At 42.0% G+C, this 27,175-nt stretch overlaps 1 protein-coding gene across 12 annotated transcripts in view; it reads right to left on the bottom strand.

The window, feature by feature from the left end:
• CLASP1 (cytoplasmic linker associated protein 1) overlaps nucleotides 1-27,175 on the bottom strand; it is a 266,051-nt gene that overhangs the window by 76,552 nt on the left and 162,324 nt on the right. For 5 of the 12 annotated variants that reach the window (XM_043894520.1, XM_043894516.1, XM_043894515.1 and 2 more), the window contains exons 16-22: nucleotides 26,362-26,439; nucleotides 24,942-25,109; nucleotides 24,294-24,343; nucleotides 23,407-23,577; nucleotides 9,735-9,839; nucleotides 7,385-7,411; nucleotides 5,232-5,399 (exon numbers count right to left, since the gene is read on the bottom strand). In XM_043894520.1, the coding sequence (XP_043750455.1) occupies nucleotides 5,232-5,399; nucleotides 7,385-7,411; nucleotides 9,735-9,839; nucleotides 23,407-23,577; nucleotides 24,294-24,343; nucleotides 24,942-25,109; nucleotides 26,362-26,439 (767 nt within the window). Of the gene's footprint in view, nucleotides 1-5,231; nucleotides 5,400-7,384; nucleotides 7,412-9,734; nucleotides 9,840-21,690; nucleotides 21,739-23,406; nucleotides 23,578-24,293; nucleotides 24,344-24,941; nucleotides 25,110-26,361; nucleotides 26,440-27,175 lie in introns of all 12 variants that reach the window. The other 7 variants (XM_043894521.1, XM_043894519.1, XM_043894517.1 and 4 more) reach the window with 3 other exon arrangements.

Raw genomic sequence — 27,175 nt, forward strand, 5'->3', positions numbered from 1 at the left:
TATTTTTCAGTTTACTTTGAGAAAACAGGAAGGCAGTACTGGGGAAATACTCAGAAGCAACTTTGAAAACTGAAAGCGTGTAGCCACTTACATGATAGCTGATGGGAACAATAAACACTTCCACCTTGAGAGGATCTACCAATTCTGGACTAGACAGAAATGACTTTGTCAGAAATATAAGGAAAAAATAACCTTGATTCACTGATGTGAAAATAGCAAAGTTCTTACTACATTACAATGAGCATAGCCTATGACTTCAGAGCAAGGCAGATTTACGGCCAAACTATAACAAGAATGTCTTACAAACCAGAATCATAAAACTGCCTGACTTAGAAGAATGTGGAAGTGAAAAGCTAAATCAACTTCCTGTTGTGGTCTCTGCTCAGTGCAAGAGGTGAATTAGACCTTAAAGGTACCTAAGTGATGTCCAAAAGCTTGGGTCTGTGCTGGTGAGCAAGGCAAGGTCAAGTGCAGGATGCAAGTTGAGCTGTCAGTCAAAACAGGGCTTCATCTGGGATTCTGCAGGAATTCATCTGGGATTCACCAGTCTTCCCTGGTGGCTTAGTCGGTAAAGAGTCTGCCCACAATGAGGGAGACCCAGGTTCAATCCCTGGGTCGGGAAGATCCCCTGGAGAAGGAAATGGCAACCTACTCCAGTATTCTTGCCTGGGGAACTCCATGGACAGAGAAGCCTGGGGGGCTACAGTCCATGGGGTCACAAAGAGTCAGACATGACTGAGTACTAACACTTTCACTTCCAGGAATTCCAAAACTTGTCTTCATTTTGCTACAGTGATGTGGAAGCACTGGGTTTTCCCTCAAAGCAGCATTAACGATTGAATCAGCAATTTCTGATAACATTCTGAACAACTTCTACAATAAGAGCCAAGGCAACAGATGCTAAATGCTTAATTTAGCACCTTAAAAATCTAGGGAGTATCTACTGACCCCTTCAATAAATGACAAGTTGCTTAAAACCTGAAAGTCATATTGCTTATCCTTAAGGGACCAATGCCACTTCCAATGCATAAATGCCCCCTCTAGCTCCATGCTAACTCACTGATCCAGCCACTCAGCCTCTCTGGCCCTCAGCCTCTGCTTAGGAAGGTGAGATTCCCTACCATTTAAATGAAAAGGGTACCGTGAGATAAGGTATGTAACGCAGGTACTTCTGCATTCCTTGCTGAAAGGCATGTGTGAAACTCTAGTACCATGCCTACTCCAACACAATCAAGGAGTAGTAAGAGCAGTTCTGATGGTTTCTCACATATGCACATGCTCAACTGACCATTTTCTTCTAGTTTTTGCCTGATCACATCTGACTTTTTACACAGCTCTCACGCCCTTAACACATATCCTACAGCAACGGGGTATCTCTGCTCTCTCTGTGGGCTGAACTTGCTTTGTGAAGACAGTGAAGAGCATAAGAAAGAATAAGCAGACGTGATCTGAAATAACAGCAACCATAATTCTCAACAAGGTTTACCGTCCTGGTGTTTGACCCAGAGAAGGGTCTTTCACCCATTTGTGCTGACTGGCTCCTTGAACATATGGCAATAGTAGTATGGAAAAAATGCTGCTTACAACTCTGTTCACAATTTTGCCCCAAGCTTCATTAAAGTACACTTAGTGATGAAACCAACAGTTCAAATATTGGATAACTAAACACAAGAGGAAAAAAATTCCACTTTAAACCACTCCCAAAGACTAATCTACAAGGAGGACTTAAAATAAGTATATAAAAGCTTTTCAGACTATAATTAATTCAGATTATAATTAATTAGGTGGTCAAAGCTAAAACACAATATTCTGCAGCACTCTGTCTTTTCATTGCATGCCCACACTGAACATTCTACATAAGAATCTGTTATGGAAAAGGGATGACAGAGGGGGAAGAGACAATAAAAACACATGTGCCGCCTGAACTTTCTAAAAGCAGCATTCTTAGGGAGTCTGGAGTCCTGTGCTTACAAGGAATGATGAGAACCCTGGAAAAAATACTATCTGACTAGTTTTTATTTCTTGAGCAACACTCTACTTTTATAATGTTTCAAGGGAAATCCTGACTCTTGTCTTTCAAGGTAATATCCTACAAGAACTCCTCTATCAAAAGCAGAAGTACCAGAAGAATAACGAAAACTAACAAAACTAAAGACAGGAAACATCTCTCTAGTCTAGACATTTTCATGTCCTGGTCTTGCACACAGTAGTCTAATCTAACAGCTAAAGCTAACTATTAATTTTAATTTTTTTCAAAATATATTTAACCGGGAAGTCCAAGAACACTTTGAACATATATCCACGGAACATCAGGGGCAGAGGGTCCAATGTTTTTAAAGACTTTTCAAAAGATGAGTTGGACAAAGAAGGGAACCAAAAGCAAATTTCCAAAATGTAACTGTTATAGATATCAGCTATTCATGCGACCTTTTCATAAGTAGAATAAAACAATTTACACATACACTCATCTATCTCATTAATTTATGAAGCAATAGACGTCAAGAAGGAAAAACATGGCGGGGTTTGCCACTTAAGTTATCCAACAGGAATTACATTCTATTTTGCTTAAGAAACCTTAAGTGCTTAATTTAACCTTAAATGCTTAAAAAACCTTAAATGTAGAAGAGTCCTGACATCATTTTCATCACAGATAAGAAAATTTAGTTAAAAAATATTATTTCAAACAAAAAAGCATAGATGAACCAATATAATTTGCAGACAACTAGAATCAATTCTCGATGCAAATTCCAAGCCTAGTTTAGCTATGATTAAAACTACTAACTGGTTTGAGGATTACAGAAAATATTCTTAAAAGATGTTCCTACTTTTTTGGGAGTATTTAAAGTTGCTATATAATGAATCAAATGTTTATAGACACAAAGCATATACCTAGTATATATTAAATGAGAGAAGAAACATACACTCTATTACAGAAATATGCTAATATGACACTCTTAAAATGGAATCTTTAAGTAGTAACAGAGGAAGAAGTGGAGATATACTTTACTTATATATATTTTTATAATCCGTGCATATATATTCTCACAATGTGCAAATATTTACATAAAATATCTTCTTTAACCAGAATTGCATGTATGACCTCAAAGCTCCACCCAGAACTAATCCTCTTCATGAGCACCAAGGAAACAACTTTCTTCAAAATAATGTTTCAAATCAGAACTTTCTGGAAGGCAACAGGCTCCTATTTAGTTCTTTGTGATGGATGATGTTCCAAAGGACTTCTTTTACATGCTTATGAAATGCTATCTTTTCAACTACTCACAACGCACAGTGCACAATTCACAGTTAAGACCACAGACTACCAAGTCCCAGAGTTACGTTAGATAATCAAGGTTGGATTACTTTCCAATTTCAAGAAGGCAGTAAAAATGGCATTTTTAATAAATATAAAGAGTAAAATCTCCCCCCCAAAAAGAATTTTTAAAAGTACGAAACAATTCTGGGCTGCCAAAAAACATTATCTAATCTTAAAAAATTAATTCTGGAAAAAGGATAGCTGAAACTTCACACCTAGATTTGAAATCAAGTGTATTTCCCAAGCAAAACCAGATCTAAATACACCTATTTTATAGCAACAAATCTAAAATTTAGATATTCCAGTCATGGTATTTTCTCTGGTTGCAGCCACATCGTTACTAGAGCCAAAGAGCTGTCCAGCTCAAGGACCATGTGACCTAACGCCCTTAGAAAGTCAGCATCACACAGAAGTAACAAAACCACGGCCTGACCACATTGCTTATTTGTTTCAGAAATGCTAGTTAAACCAAATCCTGTTGATGCTACTTTGTAAGTAACTGCTCCTGCCTTCCTGAAGCTCAGGCAGCCCTCAGGACATTTGTGAGCTGGACCCTACCAGCTGTCCTGCCCCCGTCTCCCACCTACCCTGTCAAACTTCCCCAGCTACCCTCAGAGGAACCACAAGAGGTCCCAGGGTACACTGTGCCCCCTCCTGTCTGACTGCTTCTGCACAGGCTCCTGAGTTCCCGAGGACACCGTTCTCCTCAGCTCCCTGCCCTGCCTATCACCACCTTATACCTCATTGAGACACGACTTTCTCTGGGAAGTCTGCCTTGGAAGGAAATCTGGGAGCAGTGGGGCAGACAAGGGCCCTAGGACATTCCTGTTCTACAGACCAGAGCACCCACCAGAATATCTGTCAAACTGTCTCACATTTTTGCCTCTAAGACCACAAACTCTTTGAAGTCACAAGTTGAATCTATTACATTTCTCTTCTAATTATAAGGTCTCACAATGTTCCCAACACATAGTAAACATTCATGTAAAAGCTGTTGATGAGATAAATGAATAAAGGAGAAAGGTAAGCCAACAGGACTAAAGAATATAGTGCTCTGATTTCACATTAGTAGGCTTTCACTCTTAGAAAGGAGGTGGAAATATGAGTCTGAACACAGGTTTTTCACAAAATGTTACAAAAGACTTCTAACTTTTTTATTAAGAAGGTAGCATACAAGTTAGATGTTAATAGAGTAAGAGGCTGTTGAGCTGCTGAGAGGCATTCATATACACACTATTCTACACACTATTACAAAGAAACTAAATACTATAACACAAAATAGTTTGCCTCTTTTTGATGTTGATGTTTGAACAATAGTATGGCAAAAGTAACTACACATATTCTTTGATGGTAAGTTTCACTAGTTAGGTTAGAGAAGATCAAAATCAAAATAAATGTGTACCCTGCACACGTGCATGTTCAGTCACTTCAGCTGTGTCCAATTCGCTGCGACCCCATGGACTGTAGCCCAGCAGGCCCCTCTGCCCATGGGATTCTCCAGCAAGGACACTGGGGTGGGTTGCCCTGCCCACCTCCGGAGGTGGACCCTACAGATGCCTTTGCAAAGGTTCACACAGGTTAACGGCCACTTCGTGCTGTGCAGTGAACGAGTAAGCAGCCTGCTCCTACCCGGGAGGAAAAAACCCTGCCCTTTCTCCCAGTTTTAAGGCTTTACAAATGATTCTCCAACATAAAGGCCTACAACGGTGTGATTCTCTCCCATGACTTTGAAGGTAAAGCCCACATGTTTTCTAGTCATAATGAAAACGGAACACGCTACAATCAGTAAAAAGCACACACTGAAGTGTCTTTTTAACACAGGCAAAATGACATCCTCAGTTCAGAAACAGCGATTTCCTACAGGAAACTTACGACCAGGTTGGGAACGGTGTTCAAGACCTTTGAGGATTCTTACCTAATCCTACGCGGCTTGGACTTGTTTCTCGACTACACCCCTGACTCCTGGGAATCTTGCTTCGTTTTTCTGAAGAGGGCGTCACAGGTGGGCCTCTTGAGGAACCCCCAGCAAGGCCACTATAACCACTTCCCAACAATTTCCCTGGGGAACTGGATCGGCTGCCAGCTAAAAGTGAACCAAAACAGAATTGAATAATGAACGTAAATCAAGAAATAAGTTAAAAGTAATTTCAGAAGTCACTTTACACAGTAGTTTCAACCAAATACCAGGAGAACTTTGTGTAAAAATAGTTTTCTAGTTGATAATATCACTAATATTTTTTAAAAATGAAGGAGCATAAAAGAACATCCAATTATAAATATTTACATAGAAGAACGAATGATGGAATTCTACAGAAATGACTGCCAAATTCCTGATTCAAAAGAACAAGCTCAGGTTCGGAACAAAAAGTCTCCCTATTCTATAACAAACCTCTACCAGTAATCACAAAGGTGTTTATCAAATAATTGTTTTGCTTCCTAAAGGAGTGGATATGTTAAAAACGGCTGAAAGAATAGAAATATAACAAAAATTTCTTAAACATTAATGGAGGAAAATGGATCTAAGACTCCATTAATGTAACAAATGGAAAAAGGGGCAGAAATACGGTAAACAAAAATCACAAAATAAAATGGTAGTAGTAATCTCAAATGTATCAGTAATCATAATAAATGTGACCTGATTAAATTAATCTATTAAAAGACAGAGATTCCTGGGTTGGTTTAAAAAAACTGAAATGAAATTCAACTGTATGTTGCTTATGAGAGACAACATACATAAAACAAAACAACAAAATAGAATAAAATACTGAAAAAAGAAAATCATAATATCCTTAAAGATGTAACAATCATGAAACTTTATGCTACAAGTAACATAGCCCTGAGACATAAAATGATAAAAATACAGAGAGAAATCAAAAAGACCATAATTATTTACATACCTCTCAGAAAGACAATACCAATAAAAGATTAACATACTAGTCATGACAGAGCAGTCAAAACCCTATATTTATGCATAAACATATCTCTCCACACACACGAACGTACAGTCCAACAAACAGGTGTATATTCTCTTGTACATTTCAATAAAAACTATGTACTAAGTCTCGAAGGAAGGCTCAAAAACCCCACAAAGGTAGAAATTATGCAGAATACATGCTGTGATGTGTATGCAGTAAAGCAAGAAATCAGAAACATAATATGGGGAAAGGGCAGCAGGGGGGATAAGCCTGGAGAGATGGGGACTGTTGGAAACACACTACTATACATAAAACAGGTAACTGATTTAGGACCTAATTTAGTAGAGCACAGGGAACTCTACTCAGCACTCTGTAATGACCTACACGGGGAAAGAGTCTAAAAAAACAGTGGATATACGCACACATATAACAGATTCCCTTTTCTGTACATCTGAAAAAAATCAACTATACTCCAATAAAAGTTAAAAAACAAAAACAAACAAAAAAAAACCCCATAATATACAGTTAGCAATTTTTATAAATGGCTAAGTGACTGGACACTTATACAGGCATCTCTTGTAAAACAAAATTCTTTCTTAAAGCAAGCTGCAAATCTTTAAGGATCAGACCAACATACCCAAATGTCAGTCATTAACTTAGGTAGATCATCCCCTTACGTACAGAAGGCAAAATTCACAAATATCAAGCACACATTAATAATGCAGAAGAACAGAATGATCCAGAGAGTAAAAACCTTTGAAATAAAACTTACCTGGAAATTACACACACACACCCCTCCATAATTCAAATGAACCACTAAGATGACCACTTACAAAAATTAGTACTTTTTAATGACTTAACTACAATTTAAGTGAAATTCATTATAAAAATTATCAATACACATTATCATGAAGAATCTATTTTAGAATCTATTAATTTTGCCCATAAAATTTGAGCACACAAACTATTTGGCTGTATAAAAGGAGAAAAGAAATCCATTTCAAACCCTAGAATTTGAACATGCAGAAAAAATGGAGAAAAATCAAGCTCATAATAAAGAGAGAAATTAATATTGTGCGAGGCACATGGGGTGAGGGAAAATGCAAAAAACAAACAAACAAAAATAAAAACAGCAAGAAGAGAAATGTCTTACCACCAGCAGGATTAGCAGATCTGGATCCTGGGTTATGAGAGCAGACCAAAGGACAGGCAAAAAGTGGATTAAAAGACAATAACACAATACAGAAGTCAGCATGCAACATAGCACAAATGGGTCGGTTTACAAACACATTAGCAAAAGCTGTTTTTCCTAGGTCTTGTTCCTCCTAGCCTACTTGTGTCCTTGTTTTTATTTTATACACGTCATACTGTAGCAGCATTTATTCTCTACCTGTCCATGAGCCATGAAAACACTTATGAACCTACCCTGCGCCGGGCACAGCGCAGGCGGATGAGATACGGGGCAGACGGAGGGCGTGCCGGGCCCTTGGGAGCACCTGCTCTCTAGCTCTGAGCAGCCTGGCAGAAGTGATGGCATCTTCTTTTTTTTTTCTTGGCCGCCATGCACGATCTTAGTTCCCTGACCATGGCCCCTGCAGTGGAGGTATGGAGTCTCAACCACTGGGCCACCAGGGAAGTTCCAGAAAGTGACTTACCATCTGCGTTCTCTACCACTGTACACCATGCTCACCACAGGAAGGGCTCCATAAACATCCACAAAGTGAGAGAAACTGCTACTAACTAGTTTCATCTTAACAATGTCTAATGCCAAATTCTTCAACACTCAAATATCAATCCTCACCTAGTTAAATCCTCAGCTATTTAAAATATGCTGTTGTCCTAAATCTAATATTAATGAGATCTACTTACTCTTAAACCTGAACTATGAATGCTAGTATATCTACATTTGTAAAATATACAGATGTGTTCATATTCACCTCCTATTAAAATAATTTTTTAAAAATATCTGATTTATATACATAAGTTTAAGGTCCAGGCTTGATCATTTGCTGGTGTTGTCTCTTCCCTCTGAGTGGAATTTAGGGAATAAAATAAAACTGAAGAGTTAAAGTGTCCCCCCAATGCAAGGTGCAGTATTTTTATAAGACTGAAAAATTAAAGCTCTCTCATCCCCACTACAGAAGGGACTTTATTTTCGTCACTTCTTAAGCAGAAGACCCAGCAAGGGGCAGGAACCCCTGCAGAGACCAATGCCAATGAACAGCAGACATAAAAAAATGTAAAAAACACTGTTCAACTCTTTCCATGAAAGAAAATAAACTTGTGTAGCTAAAGGGTTGAGACATTTTTTAAATTCAACTGAATTCAAACATATTGACCTATTCTCTGAGTCCTGAACATTTTTTGTCATGAAAAATTTCCTTGTGATATGATTTAAGTCCTGTGACCTGAGTATTATATCTACCTGTGACTCCAGGCATCACTAGAGTTCAGCAGAACAACCAGAGCCAGGATATTACTCCCTAAGCAGAAGTTTCTGGACTACACCTGCACAACTTATGTTGTACTGCATGGTGTAAGACACTAAAAGCATGGGCTTCTGCGTCAGACAAGCCCGGGCTGTGTAGCCTCCCAACAATATGACTGACTTTGCACTTTCGTTTTAGAAAGAAAATAAAAGCTTGTTTCAACATGAGGACTCTTAATTATCAAAGGGACCTGAGAAAGTACCTAAATCCGGGGGAGCTGAGAAAGAGCTTCTGAGCATCTACGAGAGGAACGAAGGACTGGCTGCCGACGAGTCGCTCTCTACACAAGCCCGGCAGACACCAGCAGCTGATGAGTGCAGTGCTGAGGGAAGGGCAGCCTTCCTGGGGCCTGGCCGCCCTGCCCAGAAGGACCCTGACACCCGCCCCACTCCCGTGCACAGACGGGAAGCCTGTGGGGCCAGGAAGTGAGGCATCAGGACTGGATCCTGGGTGAGGATCCGCTCATCCCATGCATGGGTGCTCTCACGGGTGATGCTGACAGTCAAGTGGCGTGACATATACAGAGAAGCAATAATGGAGGCGAGGGCAGCCGAGCGAAAGCAAGAGCCCACACTGGCAGGAAGAGGAGCAGGGTGACGTGTTAGCACAGCGGGCTAGGGGGGCTCTGAATGGATTTACTTCTTGCCGCTGGAAAGAGACCTCAGCGTGAGCAGTCACCTCCTGGGTGCTATTCTTAAATTACTCAGGAGTCCTCATCAGCAGCAAAACGGGTCACAGCCCAGACACAGCTCAGCTCGAAAGGCTTGAGGGGGAGATGAGAAACTACATTTCACTGCTTACAAAATTTAAACAGAATGTAAGTTGCTTGGAAAGGTAGGTACTGGAATACTCCATTGTGTAAGTTTATCCAACAAATATAAAGATCATTCAGTGTCTCAGAGTCACCAAAATGTGTTTTCCCTCTAAAGTTGACAAAAATAATACAAATTTCCACCTGCAGAATGGCTGTTGGGTAAAACTAAGATAGCAGACAGCATAAAGTGTACTTCTTACGCTGGGACTGTGAGACCACTTTGGCGCGACTGCGGCCCCGACTGTCCGGTGTAGAGGCGACGTTGGTGGCGCTCCCGGAGCTCTGCCGTCGCGTGCGGATCCGGCCTGGAGGACACAGCAAACACAGTGCTTCCGTAATGTTTCCAGTAAGTGCGACCCACTCAGCAAAGCACCCAGACCGCAAACGAGGGGCATGGGCTGAGTCACCTCCAGGGTAGCAGGTCTCCCCACGTGTGGTCTTGACACGAACATGTGCACCGGTCTGTATACACAGATTCTACAGACATGTCAGAAACTCCCCAGAGGTACTCACGCACCTATCAGGTGTTTTTGTTTCAACTATCTCAGCATATTCTATTTTCAGATGAGGTGACAGTCACTTGAATAATTTTTCCACAATTTTTAAAAATTCTCTCTCCTGTTTACTGTCTACATAATCTGTCATATTTCCAAAAGCAGAAAAGAATATTAGCTGTCATCTTCATAAAAATACTATAGGGGAAAACAAGAGTAAATGGAAAACAAAATAAACAAACAAACAAAAAATCTTCTTAACCTGGCAATCAACAAAAACTACAGCACCCTGGAGAATAAATATTGTCTTGATAAATAGCATTAAACTTCTATTTTAAAGCATGTATGCTAGCAAGTTTCTAGGTTACAAAAGATGAAGTTTATTAAAAGAATCAATATTAGGAGTACCTAGAGAAATGACCTAAAAATAACGTAATGTCATAAGCATTTATGAAAAAATTTGACGTTTTATGTAAAGCAATGTGTTAACGCCAATTATTAAAGCATGAAACAATATAAAAATGAATTCATAAACAGTCAATCACTGATGGTAAGACTAGAATGATTAAAAATTAATTTTTAAATTCAGGGATTCTTTGTTTTCAAAGGGACACAAAATGCTCAACTTCCATAATTCAATCAGAATAGCAAACTGATTTTGCTATTCTGAAAACAAAACAATCTGAATTCCCACTGGCTTCTTATGTTGTTCAAAAGCACATCTACCTCATCAACTGAGAAAATCTGCAGAAAGGCAATACAGGAAAACAAATCTGAAAGCTTGAAAAAGGTTCAAGAAATGAGGGTAAGGAGCAATAAAAGAAAGCATGGCACTTAATTTAAAAAAAAAGAAGAAGAAGAAAGCTAGAAAGAATCAATGACTTTTAAGAGGAATCGAATGAAAAGACCTAAAAATTCTACAGTCTATATTAAAATTAGCATAGATGTGTCTGGTGGAGAAAGTAAAGTCCGATGTTGTAAAGAACAATACTGCACAGGAACCTAGAATGTTAGGTCCATGAATCAAGGTAAACTGGACGCAGTAAAGCAGGACATGGCAAGAGTGAACATCAACATCTTTACGAGTCAATGAGCTAACATGGATGGGAATGGGCGAATTTAACTCTGATGACCATTACATCTACTACTATGGGCAAGAATTCCTTAGAAGAAATAGAGTAGCCCTCATAGTCAAGAAAAGAGATCAAAATGCAGTACTTCGGTGCAAACTCAAAAACGACTGAATGATGTCAGTTTGCTTCCAAGGAAAACCATTCATTGTCACAGTAACACAAGTCTAACACTAATTCCAAAGAAGCTGAAGTCCAATGGTTCTATGAAGAGCTACAAGACCTTCTAGAACACACCAAAAAGATGTTCTTTTCATCAGAATGGATTGGAATAGAAAAGTAGGAAGTTCAGAGATACCTGGAATAACAGGCAAGTTCGGCCTTGGAGTACAAAATGAAGCAGGTCAAAGGCTAACAAGGGTTTTGCCAAGAGAACGCACTGGTCATAGTGAACACCATCTTCCAACACCAGAGGTGACTCTTCAGAGAGATATCAATACAGAAATCAGATTGAGTATATTCTTTGCAGTTGAATATGGAGAAGCTCTTTCTACACAGTCAGCAGAAACAAGACCTGGAGCTGACTGTGCCTCAGATCATGAGCTCCTTATTGCAAACTTCAGGCTTAAATTGAAGAAAGTAGGAAAAACCACTAGACCATTCAGGCATGACCTAAATCAAATTCCTTATGATTATACAGTGGGAGTGACAAACAGATTCAAGGATTTAGATCTGAAAGAGTGCCTGAAGAACTCTGGACGGATGTTTATAAAGCTGTACAGGCAGTGGTGACCAAAACCATCCCAAAGACAAGAAAATGCAAGAAGGCGAAGCGGTCATCTGACCAGGCCTGACATGCAGCTGAGAAGAGAAAAGAAGCAGAAAGCCAAGGAGTGAGGAGAAGATCCCCTGGAGGAGGGCATGGCAACCCACTCCAGGATTCCTGCCTGGAGAAGTCCATGGACAGAGGAGCAATGGAGGGCTAGAGTCCATGCGGTCAAGAGAGTCGGACGTGACTGAGCAACTAACACAAGGGGAGGATGTATCCAACCGAATGCAGAGTTCCAGAGAATAGCAAGGAGACGTAAGAAAGCCTTCTTAACTGAGCAATGCGAAGAAACAGAAGAAAATAGTAGAATCAGGAAGACTAGAGATCTCTTTAAGAAAATGAGAGCTATGAAGGGAACATTTCATGCAAAGATGGGTGCAAAAAAGGACAGAAACAGAAGTAAAGATATTAAGAAGAGGGAGGTGGCAGGAATACACAGAAGAGCTATACAAAAAAGCTCTTAATAACCTGGATAGCCAAGATGGCGTGGTCACTCACCTAGAGCCAGATATTCTGCAGTGTGAAGTGGGCCTTAGGAAGCATTACTAGCAACAAAGCTAGTGGAGGTGATGCAATTCCAGTGGAGCTATTTCAAATCCTAAAAGATGATGATGTTAAAGTGCTGCACTCAACATGCCAGCAAATTTGGAAAACTCAGCAGTGGCCACAGGACTGGAAAAGGTCGGTTTTCATTCCAATCCCAAAGAAAAGCAATGACAAAGAATGCTCAAACTACTGTATAATTGCAGTCATTTCACGTTAGCAAGGTAATGCTCAAAATTTTCAAGTTAGGCTGCAACAGTATGTGAACTGAAGAATTCCAGATGTACAACCTGGATTTAGAAAAGGCAGAGGAACCAGAGATCAAACTGCCAACATCCATTGTATTATAGAAAAAGCGAGGGAATTCTAGAAAAACATCTACTTCTGCTTTATTGACTACATGAAAGCCTTTCACAACAAACTGTGGAAAATTCTTAAAGAAAAGGGAATACCGGACCACCTTACCTGACTTCTGAGAAACCTGCATGCAGGTCAAGAAGCAATAGTTAGAACCAGACATGGAACAACGGACTAGTTCCAAATCAGGAAAGGATCACATCAAGGCTATATATTATCACCCTGCTCATTTAATTTATATGCAAAGTACATCATGCAAAATGCTGGGCTGAATGAAGCTCAAGCTGGAATCATGATTGCCAGGAGAAATACCAGTAACCTCAGATATGCAGATGATACCACTCTAATGGCAAAAAGCAAAGAAGAACTAAAAAGCCTCTTGATGAGGCTGAAAAGAGGAGAGAGAAAAAGCTGGCTTAAAACCCAACATTCAAATAACAAAGACCATGGTATCCGGTCCCATCGCTTCACAGAAACAAGATGGGGAAAAAGTGGAGGAAAGTGGCATATTTTATTTTCCTGGGTTCCAAACTCACTATGAGTGACTGCAGGCAGCCATGAAATTAAAACACGCTTGCTCCTTAGAAGAAAAGCTGTGACAAACCTAGACAGTGTATTAAAAAGCAGAGATCATCATTTTGCCAAAGGTCCGTATAGTCAAAGCTGTGGTTTTTTCAGTAATCATGTACGGATATGAGATTTGATCCATAAAGAAGGTTGAGTGCCTAAGACCTGACGCCTTTCAAATTGTGATGCTGGAGAAGACTGTTGAGAGTCCCTTGGACTGCAAGGAGATCAAACCAGTCAATCCTAAAGGAAATCAACCCTGAAAATTCATTAGAAGGACTGATGCTGAAGCTGAAGCTCCAATACTTTGGCCACCTGATGCGAAGAGCCAACTCACTGGAAAAGACCCAAAAGATTGAAGGCAGGAAGGGAGGGGATTGACAGACAATGAGATGGTTGGATGGTATCAACTGACTCAATGGACATGAGTCTGAGCAAATTCCAGGAGACAGTGGAGGACAGGGACAGCTGGCGTGCTGCAGTCCATGGGGTTGCAAAGAGTCGGACATGACTTAGTGACTGAACACCATATCACTATGAACCACATAAATGTGAACTCAATATCCCCATAGCAGCATACCTAATTAATCCCACTTTACAGATAAGGAAACAGAGAAGCATGGGGATTAATTCCTTTATCCAATGTCCCACCAATGGTTTAGACTCCCATGCATGGATGGCTGGCTGACCTAAGAGTTAGTCTCCTAAGGAAGTCACCAAGCTATATCCAGGCAGTCACCAGACCAAACTGAAGATGAAAAATAGCTGAATTTACTTTTTTGTTTAAATTTTTATAAAATACTTAGACCACAAAAATTTTTTTAAATGAGCATCCACACCCATTCAGTCAAGAAAATAAAAACCTTCTGTATCCTTCACCTCAACCTGCAACATTTTTGGTAACATGAGCTGAAACCCAGTGTTCATCATTCCCTTACATTTATATTTTTACTATACATGGTTGTATAACCAAGAAATAGATGGCATTATTTTACATATTTTAAATGTAACTTTATCATAGGGTACATATTTTCCCAAAACTGACGGTTTGGCTCAACATTTGTGAGGTCACTTATGGAAGTGACTTTTCTTCCAATTAAAGGGGAGAGCCATTTCCCTTTTTCCATATGGCTATGGAAGGCACAACCCCTTTCTTACTAATGTAAAGAGCCACCAATGTCACCTATGAAGCACTTGTATACACACAGGGCTCTGTTTCTCCACTGTCGAGTCTGCCCCAGTAGTCCAGGTGTCCATTCTGTGCAACGTACATGGCTGTGAGCAGCTTTTCAAAACCACCTTCTAAGCTGGTTGGGCAAATCAAGCCACTTTTCCATACAGCCCTTTGCTCTCTTGCATATGCACGTGAACATACAATAAATAGACGTTGTGAAAGTCTGACTAGAATTGTGGAACCTGGGATTAATTTTGGGGGCAAAAGACAGCTTTATGATATCAATCTTTCCATTTGTTACTGTTTTCTCTGTATCACTTTCTTCAGTGTTTTTCTATAAAGCTTTATCCAAAAGCTTTACCCAATTTTATAGACTTCTTCAAAGGTGCCTTATTTTTATTATATAGAATATAGTTTATTAAATTATATTTCCTAACTTGTTCACAAACAAGAATTGATCTTAACACGTTTGACCTTAACTCTAGGAATCTTGCTAAACTTTTATTAATTCTACCCATTTACATGTAGATTATTTGGTATTATCTAAATAGAAAACCAGGTTCAAATGAGACTTCAGTTTTCTCCCTTCAAACTCTACCCTTTGATTACTTCACCTGCTGTTTTGGAACACACAGCACAAAGCTAAAAAGGAGTACAAAGTGGGTTTTGTTATCTTGAGCCACAGTTTTTGTTTTTTTTTTTAAATTCTGGAATTTCATAAAAACTATATTTAAACAAGTAAAGTAAACTCATTCCTAATTGCTAAGAATTTGTCAAAAATGTTTGTGTTTTTTTAATTAAATTTTTAAATGCTTTGTCTTCATCTTCTGATATAAGATTATTCTCCTGGATGTACTGAGCTGCTCAGTACATTCATTTGAATGTTCCATACATATATTTGAAAACTATAAGGTTTGAAAGTGATTTTTTTTTAAAAAAGAAAGTATTTAGCCTGGCTAAAAATACTTTGGCCACCTCATGCAAAGAGTTGACTCATTGGAAAAGACCCTGATGCTGGGAGGGATTGAGGGCAGGAGGAGAAGGGGACAACAGAGGATGAGATGGCTGGATGGCATCACCGACTCGATGGGCATGGGTTTGAATAAATTCCGGGAGTTGGTGATGGACAGGGAGGCCTGGCGTGCTGCGATTCATGGGGTTGCAAAGAGTCAGACACGACTGAGTGACTGAACTGAACTGAACTGAAACCTCTTACTACCTTGCTTGTCTTTCTAAGTTTTTATTTCTTTAAATATCAAGACAACAAAATGGTTTCTTTTCTTGGAACTTTATGGGAACTCTTTAAGATCTATACTGAAGTTGAGTTCTTCTAATGAAGATCTATGTTTGCTTCTGCAAGTGTCCTATGGAGACAAGCAATTCACAGTCACTTTAAACTGACTTATCTATTTGGATTTTTCAGACCACAAAAGTAGCACAAATTCTGAGCAAAAATCTGCATGAAGACCCAATTTATGGTTGCAGATTTTCAGGTAAGATTACTTTCCCTGCTCCACCCAGTAACTGAGGTTCCAGTGGGTAGATTCCCTCACCCTCTCCTATTTAGTAGAGCTAACCTCTTGTTCACCGGTGATGACATAGGTCTTGGGTAGTTCGGGCTTACTTTCTGTCACTCCATGCCCTACGCACTCAGAGCAATGCCCCAGGTCTCCAGGATTCAGCAAAACCTCAAGATGCAAACCAGCTTTGGCTCTCATCTCCCATGGTTTCTGCTCTGGCTAAAGAATGTACATGTGTGGCTTCACGGCGATGAGTGATCTGTTCTCAGTTGCAAAGATCATTCAGACTACTGAATTCTGCACACTGCTAAATATACAAGTTTTTTATTTCTTTTAATCATTTAAGTATAGCAATTTTATATTATATAAAAGACCCTTAAGTCTTAAAGAGATTAATTATGTTTTTATTCTTTTCCTTTGCTGTTTATCACTCATCATAGATGTAATTTTGGACTATGAGCTCATATTTGGCATACTTTAATCTGTGAGAACCCTAAGACACCAGATTTGAGAGTGGCTTTCTCTGTAGAACTTCAATGTTTGCTCCTGTCAGGCATCCTTGGGAGCTGTAAATGCAGACCATTTTAATCCATCAGGTTGGGGTTTCCAGATAACACAGGTAAGATGAACTGAAAGCACAATTTGTGTGAGAAGAAGTTTAGTTACAAATTGGGGAAGACTGGTTTTTGCTTTGCCTGAGACAGAGTCAAGAGAGAGATCATGTCAGTTTGAAGGTAAAAAGGTTTCTTTTCCCCCAAACCCATCTTTTCATGGATATATACTAGTTAAAATGCTGTCTTAGTGATAACTCAACTCTCACTGAGGTGATTACATGAGAAACCTCAGAGCACCCTTAAAATCAGTTTCTGGAAGTCTAAAGGGCCTCTGTTGTGTTGTACTCAGATATGTATATAAAACTATCCATGGCATGGTTAGATAGCATCACCGACTCCATGGACACGAATCTGAGCAAACTCCAGAAGACACAGGACAGGGAAATCTGGCGTGCTGCAGTTCATGAGGTTGCAAAAAGTCAGACATGACTTAGCAACTTAATAATAACAACAAGAAGTATATTTCTTTTATTGGAAGAGGTTTAGTTTTAGTAATTATATTAGTTTGGCAATATTACTAAAAATGCCTGCATATGTTTTAAAGAGATAATATAAAATACTCTATGGTCTTTAGGAAAAATAAAGTCTACTCAATAAACATAACAAACAGTAAAAATATACTTCAGTTCTATACCATGACCTGTTAATGGCATATTCATTCATACTGTGTTTTGACAAAGACAGAAGATGTGGGGGAAAAAAAAAAAGCCAGCAAAAGTAAAAGATATTGAAAGGGGATATTAGGGGGGAAAATTCTGGAAGGAGAGACGAGAGAGGCATTTAGAGAATGCATATATCTAGAGAAATGCAGACCCACAGGAAACCAGACCTGCAGGAGGAGTGCAGCCTTTGACTTATGTGGAGGGAGGATCAAAGAACACCTGTCCATCAAGGCCGGCTGATGGTGCTGCTGAGAACTGCTTCCAGTCACACTGCCCTTCTTGTAGAAAAGCCCTCAGAGCAGGAAATGAAACCGGTGAACTGGTTTAACTTGGAAGCATGGTTCTCCCACGTTCAATTTAGCCGAAGACAGCTAAAAGTCATTCAACAGCCTCCCATCACTCGGGTCTCTGTGCTCCTGCCTGAGCTCCACGTGGAGATGGGAGAAAGCACAGGCCTCCACGGAAATCTCACTCTCGAGCTGGGGAGCTCCAGGCCCACGAACTGCTTCCCACTCACTGGCTGGGGCACACCACACTCGACTGCACACCCACGTGGCGTTTATGAAAGAAAGGTGGAAAGCTGAGCACTCTAAGTGTCCCTCTACACAGATGACTTTCATCATATGTTTTAAAGATAAAAGTAAAAGAAGCTTAACACTTTTATTTCTATACATAGGCACATTTTTTCATTGTGCAAAAAGACTAATCACTTAAAATTGCTTGGATAAATATACAGCAATACCAAATGTTTTATCTCCCAGTAAAATGGAACTAAAATCTAAGTTTCTTTTCCTAAAAAGCAACAGGGCTGCAGAGTCTTTTTTTAATCATGTAATCTTAATGAAAATCACCAATAGTTAAGCATGGCCCTTGACCATCTAATAACATATGATAACTTATTCTCTGAAACCATCAGCAAGTCATCAGTATCCACAGGTCACTGAAGTTTTTTTTTAAGTACTTTAACTCTTCATTTTAAGTTATTTTGGAAAAAATATGAATAATACATTTCCTGAACCCAGCAATTAAAAAAAAAAAAAAGCAAGCAATGAGAAGATAAGAATCATTCATTTTCTTCATAAGCTGAGTATCTGCAGGGGGCTCTGTGCCTGCTGGGGATGTGCTAGTCCACAGATGCTAAGTCCCACAGCTGCCTCCACATCCGCAGATCAAATGAGTGCAGACCGCGCAGGACTGCGTGCTTACTGAAAACAATCCGCCTACAAGTGGGCCCACACGCTGCAAACCCATGCTGTTCAAGGGTCAGTGGTGATTGATTACAAATCAATTTCTTTCAAATTTTCTTCTTCCAAATCCTCCAAGTCACTGAACATAACACGCTGAAAGATAACCTGGAAATAAACTTTTGTCCAAAAGTTGAGCTTTGAATTCTTCACAAAAAACATTTTTTTGATTAGTCGTAAATGTCAGGATAGCTATTTCATGTGTGCGATAAGGAACCCCCAGAGAATATTTATTTTTCTCAATCACTGTAACAAGGGACTCACCAGACTGCAAATGTATAGTTTGAATTTTGAATTCAGAGCTGCCAACTACCAATTTAAATTTCTGCCTCCTGCTGCAAGTATCTAGTGCTTGTCCTAAGAGCTACCGAAACAGAGAGTAATATACTCAACGCACATATTAACAAATTTTCAAAAGACTCAAAATGATCCTAAAAATTCCGACAGGAAACTCTTGACAAGATGCTAAATGATGTTCGCTGTGTATGGAGCTTTTCTAAGCAGCCTGCTAAAATTCACAGCTGAAACAGACAGAAATGACAGCTCAAAGGGCTCCCACGGCCTCTCTTTTCCATCTCATCATCACACAAGGCTGGAGGCTCTGACCAGCCAGCGCTGTGACAGCCAGGATGGCCCTGGGACCAAGGTCGAAGCACATGGAATTCTGTATGATTAAGGGCCCACAGATCATCCTCCACTTTTCTACCAGGAGGAGGACTGGAAAGAGACTTCTTGTCCTCAGCTTTCAGCACAATAATTGAGCAAGCAACCCTCTGACCTTACCCTGGATAGGTAAAAGAAAACTGAAGGGTAAAAAAAAGTGTAAAATCTCCACTGCTGGGTGGAATAACAGGCTGACTTCCATTCTCTCATAGAGGGATATGAAACCAACCAGGACACCCTGCAAAAAATGTGGAAATTCCCACATCATGTCTCTAACTTTCTGTCTCATCTGCATTATTATTGTATCCTACTCTATTCCCTGTCCATCTAGGCTGAGGAAATACTTAAGATCCTTTCTTGGAGAAAGAGAAACATAAAATGACTTGTTTCAACTAAAAAATGTAAGAAAATCACACCTAGCCTCAGTCTTCTATCACAAATGGCAGCCTTAGGGTGCCACGGGCCTTTTGTCCATTTTTCATTTTGGAAACTTCTCATTTCAAAAGCTTATCCAACTCCAAGAACCGTCAGTGGAGCCTGTCGAAAATTCAGGTTCCTTGCTTGTTCCAAACTTAATCAGAATTTTCAAAGGGCAGCACCTAGGACTCTGCTCTTGTAAGCAAGATTCCAGAATTTTATGATGAGATAAAACTGAAGAACATTGATCTTGAGACTATATGTCTTTTAAAAATTTCATTCCAATTTTTCCTTTGTGAGTTTCTTAGAAAGTAGTGTATGAATTAAAAGCACTGTGAGCTTGCACATCTCGAGATAAAACCCAGTCTACTCTGCTGGCTGGCCTTTAGAGGGGCTAAATGTAAAGCAGGAACTTAATCTAGCAGTTCCTAATTGTTAAATCACTATCCTGAGGGTTGCTGAGTCTAAGCCATTACCTCACGCAAATGGGGTAACTCTGTATTTCAATTATCTGAAACATCATGCTTACTATCTAGAGACTTTGCAAAGCGGATCATGTCTATCAGGTGCTATTCAAAGACCTGTACTGACAGGAAGAGCTCTGTCTAAAATTCAAAAGAATCAAACATCAGAAAGAGCCTCTTGAGATCAACAGAAAGAGAAAACCAAGTGGATGTGGAGATGTGTAATTCTTCCACCAGTTTTGCTCCTGTGTGTCCCAGAGAACACAGCACAGAGAAGGCATTTAACCCAGGTTGCTGAGTGGATGAATGAGAGTACATGAGTGAATGGGGCTGGCGTCAGTGAGACAAACAGAAACAGTATCATATAATTCAGTAGCTTCAGGGGAGAGAAAAGAATTTTTTTTTTTAAATGTCTAGAAATTACCTGCTATAAAACCTTTACCAGCCTTTAACCTGCATTGCCAATTGACACTGAAACGTATGTTTACAAGAGGAAAGGTCAATCCTGAAAGGCCCACAAAAGCACAAAGTGAAGAGGAGGAATCACATGGAGGTGGTGCTTCAGGAGTGACAAAACCTGAGATGAGTCACCTCCGAGGTCGCAGGGATGCGCCTCCCAGCGTGGGCTCAGACTGACACGCTGTGGATAGCACACTGGAGCCCAAATCCACAAGCACAACGACTGAACGAGGAAGGAGGGGAGCGCTCAGGTCGAGGGAAGGCAAGACCCAGTGGAGACAGGAGGAGGAACGTGGCAGGAAGCACGTGCACCGTGTCATGCAGGGACCCCAGGGAGGGCGCGGGCGCCAGGCAACACGCGTGGGGACACACCTCGTCACAGAGACAAACCGCTTACCCTCCGCTTTAGTGGCAGTACCATCTTTAAGCAAATTAAAAAAACAAGGGAAGGGATAACAGGGAACAGTTAGTAACATCAAAAAAATTAAAAAGCAGAATGTTATTATTAGCTACCAAAAAAGCAAAAGTACAATTTAAATAAAATTAAAAGGGAAACAAGTTCAACAGCAAAGCACAGTCTGAAGCAAGTAAGTGCACCTTCTATTGAAATCAGCTTAGGAGAATGTGCTTTTTGCCTTCAGAAAACACCACATGAGCGGACAACCCAGGGTCAGGCCTTGGCTGAGGGGCTGTGTTTTTGATCTGGCCAACCTCATCCTCCTTGGGCTTCCCTGGCGGTTCAGTTGGTGAAGAATCCGCCTGCAATGCGGGAGACCTGGGTTCGATCCCTGGCTTGGGAAAATCCCCTGGAGAAGGGAAAGGCTACCCACTCCAGTATTCTGGCCTGGAGAATTCCATGGACTGTATAGTCCATGGGGTTGCAAAGAGTTGGACACAACTGAGCAACTTTCAGTTTCATTTTCTCTCATCTTCTGAAGAGTCCCTTCTTCTTGGAACCAAGTATTGTACTAGCAGAATAACGGGGGAACTACAGACACCCTGAGGGCAGAGGCAGTGAGTCAGCAGCCCCGGAAGCCGGCAGAGCAGCCCCCAGCCCAGCCACACGCCCAGCTCGGTACCTGAGTCGAGGCCTAGGGGCTCCATGTCTCCCCTTGTGTGTCTGGACTCTAGAAGTTGGGAAAAGGACCATCAGCTTTAACACTACACTTCTGCACAGACGTGGTGTGTCCACCTCAGCAGGACCTGGAACAGCTTCTCTGCAGGACTGTGTTATACTGGGGGGCTGATTTTGCTTGGGTTTTATAGATCTGGACATCAGGAAAGCTGAGGTCAAGCTCTCAGGCGATGGAGAGTAGGGACTACTCCAGTCTCATCATTTGGAAAAAAAAGGTAACACTGGGCTGAACGTTCATCATCAGCGCTTCTAAAGGGTCAGTTCTGTGTCATCAGACCAGAAGACCCGAGCACTTTTATAAGCACCCAGTAGAGCCCACAGGGTCCATGTTAAAACAGCTTTACTATGCACAGAAAAACAAGGACTACTGTGACTTAACTCAAGTTTTCAAACAATGAAGCACATACTAACTAAAGATCCTCAAGGTGGATCAAACAGAACTAAAACGAACAGAAAGGCTTCACACAGGACAGACTTCTGACTTCTCTCTTGCTCAGTGATCACACATCAACACAAGAGCCTAAACACACCTACGTGATGGTGAAACAGTTAAATAAACAACATAAAAGGAGAGCTCTTACTGGCTGTGTTCCCAATCTCAGGAAGACACTTCTGCAGAGAAGACGAGACTGATCTCACAGCATCCACACTATAAACCTGACCTTCTAAATTAACCACGCTCCTCTCACAGCCAGTTTCCTTCATCTCACAGGATGACAGTTTACAACAGACTTCTATGTAATTTCATTTGTCACTACCACATATGTTACCAGGTGGCTATAATTTAATAGCCGTAGCTAATTTACAGGTGGAGGAAACAGACTCAAAAGCTGCTTGGCTTGGTCAGGCTCACCAGCCTTTGCTTGGTGTTCTCCCACTCTGCTCCCGTGGTCTCAGGTATCAGTCGTGGAACTGACTTTGGGATTAGTTTGTAAAGCACAGGAGCAGTTAAGTCTCGATGTTTCATGAAGTTTAAATCACACTCATTTCCTTAAAATCCAAAATAAAACGAATCCTGCTAAGTCTCTAGACTTTGGCTTTGAACAACTCTGCTTTAACAAAAATAAACTGAAATAAACTATAAGCCTTACAACAGGTGTCCAGTCCACCATGCTATCAGACACTAATTCTTTTCAAAGTAATTTTTTAAATCTTCTGCGCTACCATTAGAGTCTGTGCACGCTCCTCCCAAGGTGACACGGGGACAGACAACACCCTTCCATGGGATCGGTCATGCTGGTCAGGGAGTCCTCCTGCTCGCTGGTCAGGGAGTCCTCCTGCTCCTCTGGAGCTCCTTCTTACCCACTCCCTGTGCCCACTCCAGGCAAAGCCTCCCGGGACAGCCAGGCTCTGCACCCCACCCTGGGACAGGAGGGGAGGAGACCCAGCTCCAGCCACAAGGGAGGAGGCTGGGATGCTGGGAGGGGCATGTGGCACGGAGGGAAGCACCACGGGTGCCCCAGCAGAGAGGACACTCACCCGAGAGTGCAAACCAGCAGTCAGCACACAGGGTCACTTAACTCTGAACATTAGCCCTGCAACCGTGAGGCCTGCCTCAGTTAAAGTTTCTGGTCATTTGCTCTGTAAGTCAATCTAATCTGAGGTTAAGTGTCATCTCGAACGGCAGACCTGTGGGGAAGGGTCTCGGGGGTCTGGTTACCTAAGGACGCATATGAGCCCGGAGGTAAGGCCGCGGCCGAGCTGAAGGGCGCTGTGCCGGCAGCCGAGGAGATCTTGGATTTGGCGCTGGCGGCCGCGTTCACGTCGATGTCGCTTCGAGACCGCTGCAGGGACCCCGCGGTGGATGCGGACTTGGTGCTGACCGTGGAAGCTGCAGGGGGAGGAGTGAGCTTTAGCAAGGACTAAGGGCTTCTACTAGACCTTCAAGCACATAGGGCTGAGTGTGTCCTGTTTCTCCTGAAAACAAACATCAAGTTTTCACAAAGGTTGGAGTACAGAGCACTGTCCAACAGTGGCTCCTGGTCACTCGCAGAGCTCAGCTGGTGCTGGAGGGAAGGACAAGTGACCGTAACTCCACACACCTTCATAACCAAAACCACAGGTCCCACAGAAATGGACCACAGTTCTGATCCACAAGAGTCATGAAACAATGAAAATTCACTTGCATCTGGCCGGTGTCCTCCTAAGTGGGTGTGAAGGCGCCCTCCCACCCCCGGCACACACCACCCCCAACCTCCGTTTCAGGGAACATCCCCGTCCCCACTCCCCAAAGATGCCAGGTCCCGGATGCTTGCAGCATCCCAGCCAGTGCTCAGAGCACAGAAGTATCTTACACACACACACACACGCCCCATGCAGCACCAAGTACGGGGCGGCGGGGCGGGGGGGGGTTGGGGGGGTGGTGGTGAGACGGACAGGGCTGCCTGCCCGAGTCACCCTGACAAGCTGTCCTTGCTCTGCTGGGAAGGTGGGGGCGTGAAACAGGGCCGACCCTCTGCAGACCTGGGAGCAGCAGCTGGCGTCTCGCCACCGCTCAGCCCACCCCAGGCTCAGACAAGGAAGCCTCCCCCACGGTGCCCACCTCACCTCTGGAGGTGGTGCTGCCAGTAGGACTTCTTTTGGCAGAGAGCGGCCGACTGAAAATAAAGGAACACGTCTATCATCAAAAGTGCATTGCGTCTGCATTAATACAGGTGAAATATACAATGGGAAATTGTGATCACAAAGAATTATTTCAGACTTCTCAGGATTCTACGGGTAATCTGGACCACAATCTTAGAAATTCCCAATTTCAGAAAAGCTTTAGTCCTGTGCTTTGGACTACCTTTCAAACACATGGCAAGAAGTCTTAGAAAATAGAAATAAAGAATGAAGACAGTAGTGCAATCAGCCCCAGGGTTTGAATGCCCTCCCTTTCCAAAGCTGTCTCCAAGTTAATGCTTATGTTCTCTTAGAAGACACTTGGCGCAATTTGCTTGTGCTTGTGCTACTCCAAAACTGTGCCAGGACTGACACGCAAACTTCACTACAAACCACCTGTGGCAGGGGTCAGGGACCAGGGACCACGGACCAGGCCACCTGCTTCTTCCCCAGCACTAGGCTCCGTCTGAATTAAGGGGGAAACGATAACAGGCACATATGCATTCAAGAGGACGAGGTGCTGGCCCATGCGCTCAGGCAGCAAACTTTCCACCGTAAACCCCACACAGGCGAAAGCACAGCAGCAGCGCTTACTTGAGGCTCTCCTGGGAGCTGGAGGACGAGCGGTCCGACTGCGGCAGCGACACCACGCTGTCCGAGCTCTTGAGGTGGGTCTGCAGGGCCTTCTGGTAGGAGGACTCCAGCGTGTGGTACAGGTGCTCTGCCTCCCTGCTGAAGTGACTGTGGAAACCCCAGTAACACCTGGAAAACACGGGCTTCCTGTCACCGGCAGCAGGTCACACAGGCGTGCAGCCCAGGACACCGTCAGGGACCGACCTCAGCTCCGGGGACCAGCAGCCGCAGCGGCGCGAGGGAGTGAGGAGCGAGGACGGCCGCCGTGACCCTCACCCACAGCCTGCTGGCTCTGCGACTCCAGGCGAGCTACTCCATCTGCCTGACCCTCAGCCTCATCAAGAACATGGACATCAAAGAGCCTAACCTGCAAGACTGGGGAGACTAGGGGAGACAGGGCTAAAACATCTAGGATTACCCCTAGAATGTGAGGGGCTGGTCCGTGGAAGCAAAACGCATGCGACACTCCCTGGCTCAAAGTATTTAAAACGGCTTTAGGTGACATACAGAATAGAAAAACAGGACGATGCTCACAACCACTTGAAAGGTATACTGTGTTATGATTAAAAAACTAGAAAAAAATGGGGAGGGGCACAAAATGTAAAATAAGGACAAAAAGAGCACAAGTAGATCATTAATAAATCCATTCCTGATTGAGTCACTTGTTCAGGTAGGAACACAGAGAAAAACAGCCCCAAAGCAACACGGGAAGTGTGTATCTTTGTGCTGTCTGAGAGAAGACATCTGAGCATCAGACTTAAAACTGCTATTTACAGTCAGGATGGCGTGATGACCCCCAGAGAGGCAAAGGGATGTGGGGGCCACACGCTCTTGGCCGCATCACAGCCAGTCCTAGTGGTACGATGACTCCAAACGTGAGCAGGTCAGTGAGCTGCAGACTGCGGTCAGCCTGAGCCACCCTCATCCACGTTCCAGGCGCCCACCTCACCCTGGCAGAGATGCAGAGATGTGGTCCCCGGGTAAGAATCCCCATGATGGGGAGTTTTCACAGTAAATCAACAAGCCACTGGGGACTAACAGAGCTGGGTGAGTAAGAGAAGACATGGGACACGCAGACAAGTGCTTTTCTGGCTCATGTGATAATTTCGCATAAATTTAAAAATGAGCTTTTTCTGCTGTCCACATCAGTCCCATTTATGTTCAAATAGTGCCAATCAGGCTTTCAGGCCTGGGCACTCCACAACCTTTGAAACAAAAAATTAGAGAAATATTTTGAAATGGTCTTTTGGGTCACATTAACAAAGTTATGATTAACAAGCCATGTTCATGTGACTTAATGAGCTTTTATAAGGCAATCTAGACAGTGAACCTGAAATAGAAAAGCAATGACTTAAGAAAGTGGTGTTCACCAAACACTTACTTTCTGGCTTCTATCCTTGCTTCTGAATCAGCATCATGTATTCCCTTCTTTATCGTTTCAGCTAATACTGATATGTGTCTGTATAGTTAGAAATGAAAGCAGTACATCATTAATACACAGTCTTATGCAGATAAAAACAGGTATGAGAAATAACTTCAAAATGGCAACGTGGAAGGTAGAACCTTTGTGCCCACAGAGTTGAGAAACACGCAGCCTAGAAAACCAGCACATTTGCTAACTGATTTCTGATTCTGTCCCACCCCTTCCCCATGAACAGACACACACAACTCTTCTCTCCTGGGATTTTTTCCTTTAGTGATGACTGGTATTTTTCAGGCCATATTTACTTAGCTCAATCTTATGAACTCAAACAAAAAAAATCCTGCTTTTCCATGGTCACAATAGGTTCCTATAGGAATTATAATGAGATAATAATAACACATAAACACTTAACACTGAAAAGGCTTTCTGCATCACATTTCTATAATTAAAGAATGTTTTCCACTATATGATATGAACTATTTTATGAAATGATGTAAACATTTTATATACAGGTGTTCTTTTCAGTTAGGTTCTACCCTAGCTAAGAAGATACCATTAAAACTCTCATTGAATACAGAATGGTTTGAAGAAAAAGGCCAATAACTGAATAATTTCACAGGACAAACAGTAGGTACCCATTTTACCAGCATCAGACTCTCTGCCTCATCCCTTCACTCCTTCAGTAAATCCCTGGTGAGAACCTGCTCAGTGCCAAAGCTAAGCCAGGAAGCGAGCAAACACTGGAAGCCACAGCTGAGTGAATCCTCATTTT

This window comes from Cervus elaphus, chromosome 33, assembly GCF_910594005.1.
Source record: "Cervus elaphus chromosome 33, mCerEla1.1, whole genome shotgun sequence".
In the NCBI taxonomy this organism is placed as follows: domain Eukaryota; kingdom Metazoa; phylum Chordata; class Mammalia; order Artiodactyla; family Cervidae; genus Cervus; species Cervus elaphus.